Source organism: Momordica charantia (assembly GCF_013281855.1).
Source record: "Momordica charantia cultivar OHB3-1 chromosome 4 unlocalized genomic scaffold, Mcharantia_2.0 BLBB01000004.1, whole genome shotgun sequence".
Lineage (NCBI taxonomy): Eukaryota > Viridiplantae > Streptophyta > Magnoliopsida > Cucurbitales > Cucurbitaceae > Momordica > Momordica charantia.
This window is the reverse complement of record NW_028275162.1, coordinates 7,114,755-7,127,574: the sequence shown is the minus strand read 5'-3', so window position 1 is coordinate 7,127,574 and position 12,820 is coordinate 7,114,755. Positions and strand designations below refer to the sequence as shown.

At 35.3% G+C, this 12,820-nt stretch overlaps 2 protein-coding genes across 9 annotated transcripts; both read right to left on the bottom strand.

Annotated features, from left to right (window-relative positions):
- Positions 1–626: 626 nt before the first annotated feature.
- Positions 627–6,877, bottom strand: SC35 (serine/arginine-rich splicing factor-like protein, putative). 8 transcript variants are annotated; one of them, XR_002601527.2, is made up of 11 exons: positions 6,693–6,873; positions 6,511–6,589; positions 6,061–6,140; positions 5,625–5,691; positions 5,422–5,493; positions 4,556–4,828; positions 4,286–4,472; positions 4,082–4,197; positions 3,591–3,792; positions 3,298–3,363; positions 2,850–3,217 (listed from the first exon to the last, which is right to left on the bottom strand). XR_002601527.2 is itself a non-coding variant. In XM_088122896.1 (8 exons), exons 1-8 carry the CDS (start codon positions 6,766–6,768, stop codon positions 4,192–4,194), a joined length of 837 nt encoding a protein of 278 aa, XP_087979022.1. In that variant the 5' UTR covers positions 6,769–6,877; the 3' UTR covers positions 3,870–4,191. The 8 variants fall into 8 exon arrangements, 2 of the variants coding, with proteins under 2 accessions (XP_087979022.1, XP_022141921.1); XR_015790301.1 differs by lacking the exons at positions 2,850–3,217; positions 3,298–3,363 and adding an exon at positions 627–2,170; XR_002601525.2 differs by having other exon boundaries at positions 3,298–3,792.
- A 1,672-nt stretch (positions 6,878–8,549) lies between these two features.
- On the bottom strand, positions 8,550–12,128 carry LOC111012241 (uncharacterized). Its single transcript, XM_022286314.2, has 4 exons — positions 11,584–12,128; positions 11,440–11,493; positions 10,701–10,854; positions 8,550–9,019 (listed from the first exon to the last, which is right to left on the bottom strand). The coding sequence occupies exons 1-4, from the start codon at positions 11,923–11,925 to the stop codon at positions 8,985–8,987; spliced, it is 585 nt and encodes a 194-aa protein (XP_022142006.1). The 5' UTR covers positions 11,926–12,128; the 3' UTR covers positions 8,550–8,984.
- Between the last annotated feature and the right edge of the window lie 692 nt (positions 12,129–12,820).

The following is a 12,820-nucleotide window of genomic DNA, read 5'->3' as shown; positions in this document are numbered from 1 at the left end:
CAATACATACATACATATGTGTGCGCACACACATATATTTTTATCTACATTTCTATAAAGTCTCTTTCAAACCTCGAGACACAAATATTCATAAGATGACCAAAAAAATCAACAATTAACATGATTTACAAAGGGTGTAAATATTGTTAATATCTTTCTTATTTAAGTTTATATTATCATGCATTTTATAGGTAAAAAAATAATGATATAATATTTTTATCTATGTTTTGAAAAAAGACGTAAAACAAGAACAAAAAAGCTCATTTGATAACATTTACATTTCTTGTTTGGGATATCCTTTTAATAAAGAAAAATTAATTACATGACCTCCACCCCATAGAAATATAAAAAAAAATATATAATTTGGAAGAAAAACTCAAAAATTACTTTTAAAACATTTTCTTAAACGGCTGTCATTTTCATCAAAATATTGGAGTATATTTTATTCACTTTCTTATAAAAAAAAAAACATATTTCTCCTTGACAAATCTTGAATTGTCATGTATCTCTGCTTCAGCCTATTAATTAAATTATTAAAAAATGGTCTAAAAGATAATGAATTTTTGGTATACCCAACATGTGATGAGACCTAAATTAAATGCTATAATGAATACTTTATTTAGAAGTTGACGTGATAGAGGAAATCAATTATGAACTTTGGGCATTACAAAAATATTGTTTAAAGAATTTAGAAGAAAAAGGAAAAATGAAATAAATAACCCAAACCCACACACAACAATATTACATTTTCATAATCTTTTTAATTTTCTACTTGATACCAAATGGATGTACCTAAAACCCATACTTAAAAATAGGAGTACTCCACAATAAATGGAAGAAGTTGCCACATGGGCCAAACTGAAAATATTGATATAAAAAACAAACATGGTTGTGTGCTGGCTGGAAGGAATTAGATCCGACTCGAAGATGGGTGCAATTGAGAGATCGAGCCCGCCATGAATCTCCCAAAGCTAAACAAGATGCCACTTGCTCGAATGTCTCCACAAGATCCACAAAAATTAAGTTTCAACTTCAATTTGTTCGTCAAACAACAACCTTCGAACATTCCAACGTATTGTTTTCGCAACTGCGTCGATAAATTGTTGAAAACAGTGTCGTTGGCCGAGATGAGAGTCTGTTTCATCTTCTTTTGGTTCAGCCTTCTCCAGAACAGCATCGGCTTGTATGCAACTTCAGAGATACTTGTTGGGCATGAGAGGATGGTGAGATAGAAGGAAATGGGCCTTCTCGTGCTCTTTGTTTCCGTTGCTGGATATTACGCCCAATGAAGATATGGAGAAACATGAGCGATGGGATTAATGTGCTTCTTAAATTTGGTACGAGAATGCTGAGGTGGGTTCGTAGCCTTTAATGGTTATGGAAAGGTTGACGATTAGAGGGAATTAATGCAAATGGTGCCCTTTTTGGTATCCAAATCGGTGAAACGAAAGCAGAAGGAATGTGCTTTCATGACACCTAAGTTGGTAACGGGTAGATATTCTTACGTCACCGCCAAAAGATCCGCTAGCGTGAAGGTAACCCATGTCGTCGTCGGAGAGGCTGGCTGGCTGGCAGCAGCCAGACTGTTGGATGGAAAGGCTGTGATGTCGCAGGCAGATTGGAGATGGGAAAGAATGTATTGAACTTACTATTTTCACATTAATCTAATAGACTTTTTGGCCTCTCTAAAAGTGAACTTTGCTGGTTTTTGTTCGAGCCTTGATAAACTAAGGCATGTTCTGTGTTGGTCCTTCTACCTCCTCACAAGGGTTTCATGATATCAAAAGTAACTCGAATTTTGAGGCTTGTCACCCAACCCCCAACAGCAATTGTGTTCATCGCATTCAACTCCTTCAAACAGACAAGTGTATTTCCCATTATCCTGCTCGAAAAAATGGAACCAAAATGAACCATTCTTGAAATTCAGGTCAGAAGGTTTGACCATACTTTCTGGTTTATCAATGACTAAAAGGAATCGATCAAAACACCAGGGTTCTGTAGCTTCAACTGAAAAGGAACGGCATTTCCCCATTTTCGAATCGATATACACAGCCACTGTATCTTCCTCATAGTTTGGTTCGAAATTCTTCCAAGAAGCTTGATGCAAACAGGAGGCAAAGATAATACAGAGATCAAGAAACTTAGAGATCCACAGGTTTTCTAAGAGAGACTGTTAAGAAGAGCAGAGAGAAACAATGCCTTCAGCTAATGCTCAGTCCATTTTTTTAAATTAAATATATGTTTCTGTTTAAGTAATTTTTTCAATATCGTTCAATTCAATCTCTTATGTTGACCATCATTGATAATAAATTATGACAATACACTGTACATAGACATATATGAAAATAATTTATGAATTGAAAAAAACTTGAGGAAGAAAAATGTTGCCTAAGAAAATTTTTCAATTCCTCTCATAGACCAATTGGTAGAAATTATCAAATTTCTTCCCTTGATAACAATTTATGAGTTTTACAAGCCAACACCAACATAGCCCCATCAAATTGATACAATGGCGAGTCCACAGTCAAATTACAAATCTTGAATAAATTGACTCAATCCTATAACTAAATAAGCTAAATCTACAAATACTTGAAACAGGTTGGCCAAGACAACTGAATTCTAATCAAGTTATTTGAATAAGAGCTCATTCCGCTCATGGTACTCCCACCAAGATGACACAATTGCACTATCTTATAACTAAAACCTCTGCCAAAAGAAAAACATATAACCAAACTTCCTACCAATTGGGACATTTAAATCATCATCAAATACCTACGGATCCAAAATTTAGTAATTGAATCCAACTTCATCTAACCTACTTTAAAAAAAACAAGCAAAACAGTGCCAAATGTTGCAAATCAATATTATAATTCTTGTTAAATAAATTTTCTTACAAAAATGATGTAAACAGAACATATATTGATATTATTGCACTAATTTACACGCACGACGTAACATTGAGGCAAGCAAACATCAATGCATCCAATGTCATGTCAAAGCAACTGCAAACATCATTGCCAGCCTCACCCAACAACAATGGCAGCAACAGCCAGCTACAGCTACAGTGCTACTTGTTAGCACTTCAGAATCAATCAATCGAACCCATGTCTTAACGTACATCAATAAACATATCTGCTATCAAACACCACACCACAGCTACAACCAGGTGTCCGAAAGCTAGAATAAGTCAGTCACCACATCAAGCAGCAAGATTGATCTAAAAGTTATGGATAATAACCTGTAAGTTCAAATCCACCCCCTTCAAATAATACACAAAAGACTGTAAACTTGAGTTACCATGACTAATCATGTTCTCGTGCAATGGTTCAAACCTGCAGCAGAGCCAAGTTTCCCTAAACCAGCCTTCGCCATTAAAAAAACAATATCCCTCAAATGCAACATCAGCTATGAGAAAATAACTGATCAACACAGGTGGGTCAAACCTACTACCTATATATCAACAAAGCTTCTAGTTCTCCTAGCAGGTGAGGGTAGTTGTATATAAACCAGAATGGATAATCAGGTCAATCATCAAATCCTAAAGCATTATCAAGTTTTTAAAAACACTTAAACGTGACCATAAACCTTACCAATAATTTTATCCAGTGAACATTAGTTAAGACACTGTCCACAGCAACATCATACTGCATAGACAATCATACTGATAAATCAGCAAACTGCTGCAACCAGCATCAAAGTCACGATCACCCATCTATCACATAGAAACAGCATCAACAGCCACAAAATCAACATCCGCCAATCAGGCGCCAGTCACTCTTACCCCGAACATAACTATAAAATCCAATAGAGGATTTATGATGAATCAGGATAGCTCAAATATATAAAAATAAAAAATAAAAAGAAAGTACTAGGAAAAGAAAAGGGCACCACAAATGCTCAAAATAAAGTAATACTACAGGGTAGAGAACAAAAATATAAAGAAAAACATGTCCCAAGCTAAGTCCTACAACCAGAGTGAGATACAAACTGCAGAGCCAAAAAAGTATCAAACTGATACAAGATAGTAGATAGGCACGTTAAGCTCAATGTATGATAATTGAACATCATAGGAAAGTCCTACCAAAACTAGAACTTATAGTCTGATAACATTTTTAATCAACGAGTGTCCTCAAAGCATTCATTCCTGCACTGCTTGGTTATGTCCACAGTTCTCCTTGCATCCGTTGGTATTCACTTCTGTCAAAATTAAAGCAAATGAATAAATAACTACTTACAGGTTCAGACTAATAATCCCCTACAGCCTATAGCTCATGAAGCAACTCACATCAACATCTGAATTCTGTGGAGATGGGCTTCGTGAATCAGCAGGTTGACCACGTGGTGAAACACTTCTAGGAGTTGGAGTCCTTCCACCATCACCATTTCTTACAGGACTTTCACCCCTAGGAGATGGACTCCTTTGAGGCGAAAGACTCCTTCTTGGACTAGCGCTTCGTCTACCCGGAGAAGCACTGTAATGCATAGATCAATTACTGATTAGAAATAAAATTCCCAATTATTTCCAACTGGATAAAATGTATAACAGCTTTACAACCTATCCACAGAACGACTTTGGCCACGACTTTGACTTCGGCTGCAACTCCGACTGCGACTTCTACGCTCATCATCATAGCGCCCTCTTCCCCTCCCCTTGGAGTAATCAGGACTAGGCCGCCTGGGACTGATGCTCCTGCTTCGCCTCCGATAGTCCCTTTCTCTCTCTCTTTCCCTCCCACGCCTGTCACGATCACTCCTGTCCAAGCTTCTGCTTCTACTTCTGCTTCGACTTCTCCTCCTATAATCCCTATCTCTGTTATCATCCCGGTATCTGGAAGTAAGAAATTTCAATTAGTAATTTGAATTTTAAAAAAAAAGTCAAATAGCAATGGACAATAGCAGGCTAATTAATTAAATAGAGTAATAACTGATAATTTTCAGTTAGTAACTTTACATGCGAATGGACACAAACTTGAACTCATGCAAGAAATAATTAACTACGATCTCCTTTTAGATCTTCCCACATTTTACTTCTCAAACATTATGACATCTCATGATAAAATCACATACTACAGCTAACCTAAAATAGAACAAAGTCATTGGATAAAGCAACATCAGTGAACCTCATATCTGAGGCAGTAGAAACAAGAGTTTGTTAAAATAATCCTCAAGCACAAGCAGTAATCAAAATAATCTAACGGGCCAAAAAGTGTGGCTGCCATATTTCTCCAATACCCTATTTTAACATGAGCTTTCACCTAATTCCCCTGAGGAACTCTAATGACCAAACTAGTTTCTTCAACAGTGACACCAATATACAACCTCAATTTATAAAATTTCAGCATCTTAAAAGACATTTCTTTGGCTTCAACAGAAAATACATAATATATCACAAAAAGGAAGTGGAGTTGTGGAGAAGATTACCGTCTCCGTGGACTGCGACTTCTAGACCTGTATCTTGGCTTTGTAAAAGCCTCACTGATCTTTCCTTTGTGACTAGAAGCATATTTGACAAAGATACAACACCAATTAGCAAAGTAACTATATATAAAGTGAAGAGTTTAGCACAAACATTAGAACATGTTGACAAATGAAAGGGAGCAAAACCACAGCTTAATAATACTCACATCCTTTCTGCATTTGGACCATACTTTGCAAACTGAACAGTTATCTCGCGGCCATCAACCACTGTGCCTGGAACATAACAAAATAAAGAAGCATAGCATTTATAAGCTTTGTGATTCATATGCAAAAGATTAGCTCCCAAAACAAATGCATTGAATGAGGAACTATGCAAAACAAATGCATTGAATCCTAAACAAAATGAGGGAGTGAGGCATGACTGTAAATCAGGCCAAAATTAACACAGAGGGGATGGAGGAAATTTCAGAACTTTTTGGTATTATAGAACCCAAAATGATGTGGTTATCGCCCAAAACATTAACAGCCTTCAGCCCTCAGAACAAAAATATCAAGCATCTTCCTTGTAAATCGTGAGTATCTACAAATTACTTGCACTTGCAGAGGACAAAAATAAACAAAAAAAGACAGTGGAAGGTCTACCATCTAGCCTCTCCACTGCTTTTTGCGCCTCATCTGCATACTTGTAACGCACAAATGCAAAACCCCTAGAATCACCAGTCCTGATCCAGAAACAATACAAGAGACGCTATGAAATAGTCAATACGGCAAATATAAACAAACAGATAAAAAATAAAATCCGCAACTGAACCCAAGCAGGAGCATTTAAGCCAAATGAAGAATATCATTTTACCGTCTGCAAACAACTGAATTCATTTAAAAAAAAAAACCCATACAAATATCAATCAAGGCCGTCGCTTCCAAACCTCTAAATGTTAAATTCAACAATTAAAAAAAATTATCCACCGAGTAATTCTCCAGCTAACACGACTAACAAGAAACAAAATAATATCCATAATTTTTTTCAGAAATAAAACAGAGGAAGAAATCAAGAAAAGGGGTATAAAAACATAACAAAGCAGGGAACTATACCTTCGATCTCTGGGGATGAAAATATCGACAACCTTACCATACTTGTGGAAAAGCGGGTACAGGTCATCAGCCGTGGTACCTAAAAACACATCAAATCCCAGCCGCAACTCAGCGTCGAGAACAAAAACCAAAAAACCAAAAAAATATATATATATATGACTAAGAGAGATAACGAAGCGTACGGAAAGTGATGTTGAGCACGAGAAGGGAGTAGGTATCTGTAATATCTGGAGGACCTGACCTTCCAAAGTGAGACATGTTGGGAGGAAGAGGAAGTTGAAGATGAAGATTAGGGTTAGGGTTAGGGTTCGAACGATGGAGAAGAAAGGTCCAGAGAGAACTATGATGAAGGAAGGTTCCAGAGAGAATCTTATATCGAGAGAGGAGAGAGAGAGGGCAGTTCAGTAAAAACACTCTTCCAAATTGTCCCCTCATATAACTCCTTATTTACGTTCACGCCCTCTCTACTCAATTTCTTTTTTTTCTTTTTTTTTACTGAATATATAATTCTGTTACGTAAGTGTTATTTTCTAATTTTGTTTTTTTACCAAACTTTTTCAAAATGTCAATTTCATTTTTTTTTCACTAATTTTAACTGGTACTTTTTTCGATTCAATTAAAGTCAGTGAATTTTTATTTGGCAGATCCATTTAGCTTGCTTTTGAAATCTGGAAATTTAGAAAATAAATTTTAGAGTTTCTGGATTTTGAATTAAAACTTTAAAAATTTATAAAATTTTGGATAAAATATACTATTTTGTGTTATTAAATCACTTATTTTGTTGAAATTAAAATATGTAATATATAATATATAATAAATTATATAATATTGTAAAATAATAATTTTACAAAACTTACATATTAATAATTTAATTAATATTATTTTAGATTTTGAACTAAATTTTTATTCGTAATTATCGGTTTAAAAATATATTACTAAATGCGTTAGAGATTTTTTTAAGTTTGAGATTCAATATTCAAACCTACAATCAAATATATATAAAAAAAAAATGGGCATCCATTGTTTTTAAATCACCAATTAAATGCAGCCAAGTGTGCAAACAAATTCATTTTTTTAATATTTATTTACAATAAGTATTTGATTAAAGTATTTTAATACATAAAGAATTTAAATCAAAACTTTTGAAACATTAATGATGGAATTGAAAATAAAAAGATACAGCAAAACTCAACCTCAAGCCCTCAAGCCGCAAGACTTATGATTTATCGTTAATATAAACATAGATCAACGATAATTAACATTTATTTCTTCTCCTAGGTTTAGAAGTTCAATCCTTCCTACCATCAATTTGTTGTATTTTAAAAAAGACTTACAATTTATTTAGTTAGTCAATGCATTAATAATCTTATTTGAAGGTGAAGCTCTTAATGTAGCTCCTAAGTTAAAATTGCAATATTAAGAAAATGAATAAAAATGATAATTTATTTATAGGTCATAATGCAAGATAGCTCTAATTATTTATTATTCTTATTATTGAAGAAATATTATACCGCTTTTCAAATTGAAAGTTATTGGAGGGAAGTTGTAATCACAAACTTTTTATGATGGAATATTTTTTTTAGTACAACATGTGAGTGGAAAATCCAATTCATAACTTCTTAATTATATATACCAATTACTACTGTAGAACTATACTCACAACCTCTTGGTTGGAAATATATGTCAATTACCGTTAATTATGCTAACAAGCTCTGATGTTAATATGTGAGTATTTTTTGGTAGCTTTTTGGGGTGGTAGTTGTTTACAACTACATTGAAAAGAAGTTAAAGAACAATGATCTTCATAAACAAGCTAAATTATTTAAGATGCTGCAAAACTTTGACAATAATTTCAATTATATTGATTCAAATATACTCCTAAACAATTTTACCATTAAAACAGGTGGCAAAAATTGGTCATAAATGGAGTCGTGACTTTTAAAAAAAAGATCGGCAAAATTGTTTAGAGATACATTTAAATCAATTTTAAAGGTCAGATAAAAGTAAAAACTTTTTAATGATAGGTACATAAATGAAACTAACCTGAATTTTGAGGATATGTGCTCATTATTAATAATTCAATTAATGTCTTTCAAATGCTAATGATTCTAACAATCAGCATAACAACGGCTAACCATGTTCCTTCCATACAAGAACTAAAGATACAATATAACTTGGTAGTTGTAACCAACTCTTAAGAATTCATGATATTACCTGAAATATGTCATTCTTCCTCAGTGTGCAACAACAGATCTCTAGTCTTCAGGGCCAGCAAACAATCTGGCACCATCCATTGCTGATATTTATCGGTTTATTGATACATATCGGTGCAGCAAATCGAGTCCTGTTCTTCCGCTTCGCCACTTATTGTCGTGTCTACTAACCAAGTAGCTAACTTTGAAAATGCATAGCAAGTGTAATGAGATTGCACCATCAAATTAGCAGTTGCCATTGATCAGAAAAGTTTTGCATTTCTATAATGAAACATCTCCTCCTACAGCACCTTGACCTGTAAATAACCATCATTGTTCACATAAGCCATGAGAACTGCAGAAATCCTTAGAGAATACATATGCATGTTTCTTTCCTTGTTTATTCTCTTGCAAGGCTGAATGCATATTCTTCAGTTTTCTTTGCACTTTTTGTCAAGGAACTGTACTTTCCTCATGAAATTACATAAATTTACGTGTCGGTTTGTTCCACGCCAATATTTTATAAGTGAATAACCCATAACTTTGAATCATATAGATATTGGAAATAATTTAGCACTTCAAGACTAGAAACATTGACATAACCCTTGACACCTAGTAATCAAGACTTTAACAAGCATCACGCCTTTTGCTAAAGATGGAAGATAAAAGTATGAAATATGCAGTTGTCATTAGAACCATCTTCTGTATTCAAAAAGTAAGGAAATAAAGGAACTCCAATTGTCTTTATATTGTTTTTTGTGTTGCTTGCTATTGCAAGTCTTACTAATGATTGAGACCATAAGCTTAGAGATAGGAGCATAAAAAGTAGCCATATACATAGAACAGTAACTTCGCCTTTTTTAGGCCTTCTTCGTTTTCAGTACCAGGTTTTGATTTGTTTCGTTCGGTATCCCCAACAAAATAACACAGGCAAAACTACTACAAATACAACAGGCAAGATAAACAAACCCAACAAACTAATTTAAAGGAAAAAAACATCTGTTTGATATTATCGTTCAATAGTTGAATGAGAATATAATAAGACTTCAGTCAGATTAATATAATGGAACTTTGTTCTTGCAAAATTGTATAGTTCAAAGAAACTTCAGAATTATTGGACTATATATAGATAAAAATAAAGTGGAATCGCAAGTGTAGTACTCACCCCTATCTCTAAAGGGGCTTATGCACTCCACTCGCTGTCGTATAAACGAGCTCACGAGCGAGCAAAGCCTTCAATTTAGGGGCTTCCCCCCTTATCCCTCACCCTACCCTTTCATTTCCGCTTAAGCTTCCCCGGTTTGGAGGATTAATTGATTGGATACCCGAGAACCATAATCTTTCCTAGGGAATGAAAAGCTATCAGACCATATAAAGTTTGAATGTCTGAAAAGGAAATTTCTCGAGCACTGGAGGACTGCGATACTTCATTTCAAACAAGTCAAAAACCAGTTTTCCTTGTACGGTTGTTTAAACAAAATCCTCGTCACTCAACCATGTATCTTAGCTTAAGTGCTCAAGCCTCAAGTACTCAAGCAGTATGGAGCTTGAGATGGGATGATAGGTTCTAGCCGTCCATATGGTCAAACAAACAGCTAGTCAACAAACTTGAATACAGATGGAGCGAAGAAGGAATTTGTCCTCTCTTTATTTGTATTAGATTAAAAGAATTATATAAAAGGGTTAATATTTTAAGATTTTCTCTCTAAGTTGTCCCTCTTAAATTTTCAGAATAGAAACTAAGAAATATTATACTTATACAAAGTTAGAAGGTAAAATTCTCCTCTCTATAATAGTTCCTATTATCCTCTCTATAATAAGTCCTAGCTCTGCCCCTGCTCGGAAATGAATTGATAAGCATGCTTTCCAGCCAAGCAGATTAAAACCTTAAGAACTGCAAGTGGGAATCTTGACAGCAACAACAAAAGCAGAAAAAAGAAGAAGAAGATAGCACAATGAATCAGATGTGGTTGTGACTTATGAATTTATGATGCTAACCTTGAACCTTAGACGAAAAACCACAAGTAGTCAAATGCTTGGCAAGTGCCTCTCCCAGCTCTTCCCGCCAGTTGGGTGTGATTTTTGCTTCAGCTACAGGCCACACGACTGCTGTCTCCGAAGCAAGGTCAACACTAGCTTGTGACACTTGTGGCTGTCCATAATGTAAAGAGAAGAACAATGAAGATTTGTTCACAAGGCAAAATAATTTCCTCAACTTATTATTTCCAATTGTTAAATCTCCACTAATCCAAAAACAATATGCTAATTAGTTATAGAAACTATAATATTTGATATAATTTAAATATGGTGGGTTTGTGACACCATATCTACCAAGTAGCCATCAATACTAATCGGTTAGAAATGAAATTGCAGGGGTTTTAGAACACATCTGCTCTAATTCCATGTTAAACCATCACTGAATCTTAAGAACTTAAATGATGTTAAATTTAATTTTTATCCATATTCTTTCTTTTTAACGCCAATCCTGGAGGATTAGAAATTGAACAAATTCATTTCCTATACTGAAAATGAACTTATAGTGATACCCTGTATCCTTCCCCCTTCAATCTCTGATTCTTAGATATGAATCAAATAAGTTTATAGGATAAGAAAAAGAATCAGCTCGTACAGAGTTTCTACATATTCATTTCAATCAGCGACTCAAACATTTAGGGATAAGCAAAATCACTAACAAATGAAACATACAGGACGGAGAGAAAGTATAAGTTAACCACACCTGACTTTCAAGAATCCTCTTGACACTTGCCGAACACCCCATGCATGTCATTCCCTATTATAAACAGCATGAAATCGATCAAATGAAAGCGAAGAAAGGAAATTAGTAGTCGAAAACTGAAAAGGGAGATAACCCGTCTCGTACTCCAACATCCAGAACAATGACGTCTGCGGACAGCGTCGCATCGCCCTCAGCTTCTTCCGCAAGCAATTTGGACTCGGCATCGCCACCGTCAGGCCCACCGTCATCCCCACCGCCGCCGCTCTCATCTCGAACGCCGCCATTTCCGTTGCCAGAAGCAAATTTGGAGACGAATTTAAAACGACGGTGGAGGGGAGGAACAGCGGCACGCAGCGGAACGGTGGGCGAGTGAATGGCAGAGATAGGCGAAATGCAGGTGAAATGGGTGAAATTAGGTCCGGAGAAGCGGAAATTGAGGGAGGAGAGAGGCAGATTGGAGGCAATTAGAGAGATGGCGGAATCCATGGAAGGGAAGAGAAAGAAGTTTCTGAATCTGGGCTTATCTTCAGCTCCCCCTCCCAAGGAGAAGATTGGCGACTGTATGACAAGTTCGAATATGGTCAACGACTCAGCAACTCATGGCTGCTTCTGTGTTTTCCTTAAAAAATGTGCCTGCTTACTTTTTATAGCGTGATTCATGTTTTTGTAAGGATAACAAATGAGCTATAGGATTGCATTCCCAACATGGAGTAGATGTAATTTACCGTTGATTTTAAGAACAATATGTGAGGTTATGATTAAGCATCCTTCGTGTGTCCGATCGAGACGAAATCATGTGGTAATGATGTAGGCCCACCTTAGACACCAAAAGGATATAGCCCACCTTTCATTCACCTCAAAATTGTTGAGTATTAGAGTGTGTTGGGTACAATATCCTACTGATGCTTGTTCTTTGTATAGGTAACCACCTCGACTGAACCTTAGATCCAACGTATTTGGAGAATAGAGTTAAAGTTGGCCATGGAGCAGGTTTGAAAGTCTTGCATACTAGCACTTCTCTCCTTTTTTTCCCTGTAATAATACTATCTTTCATCTTAATAACCTTCTCTGCGTGTCATTAGTGTTCATCAATTTGCTCGAGATAATTATGCTTTCTTTAAATTTCATTCTCAGGTTTGTTTTGTGAAGAATATTTCAACCAGCTAAATTCTACTCCAAGGAAAGATGCATAAATGACTATATTAATTTGTGTTAGAGAAGGCTCATCTCAACTCCAATCATCTTCCTTTAACAAATATTGATCAATGTTCTACTGCTTATTTCAATAATACGTCACTACCTTGCAAGACTCTAACACTACTTTTAAATCCAACAATTGTACTTCTTCAAATTTTGAAACTTGGCATCGTGGATTAGGCCA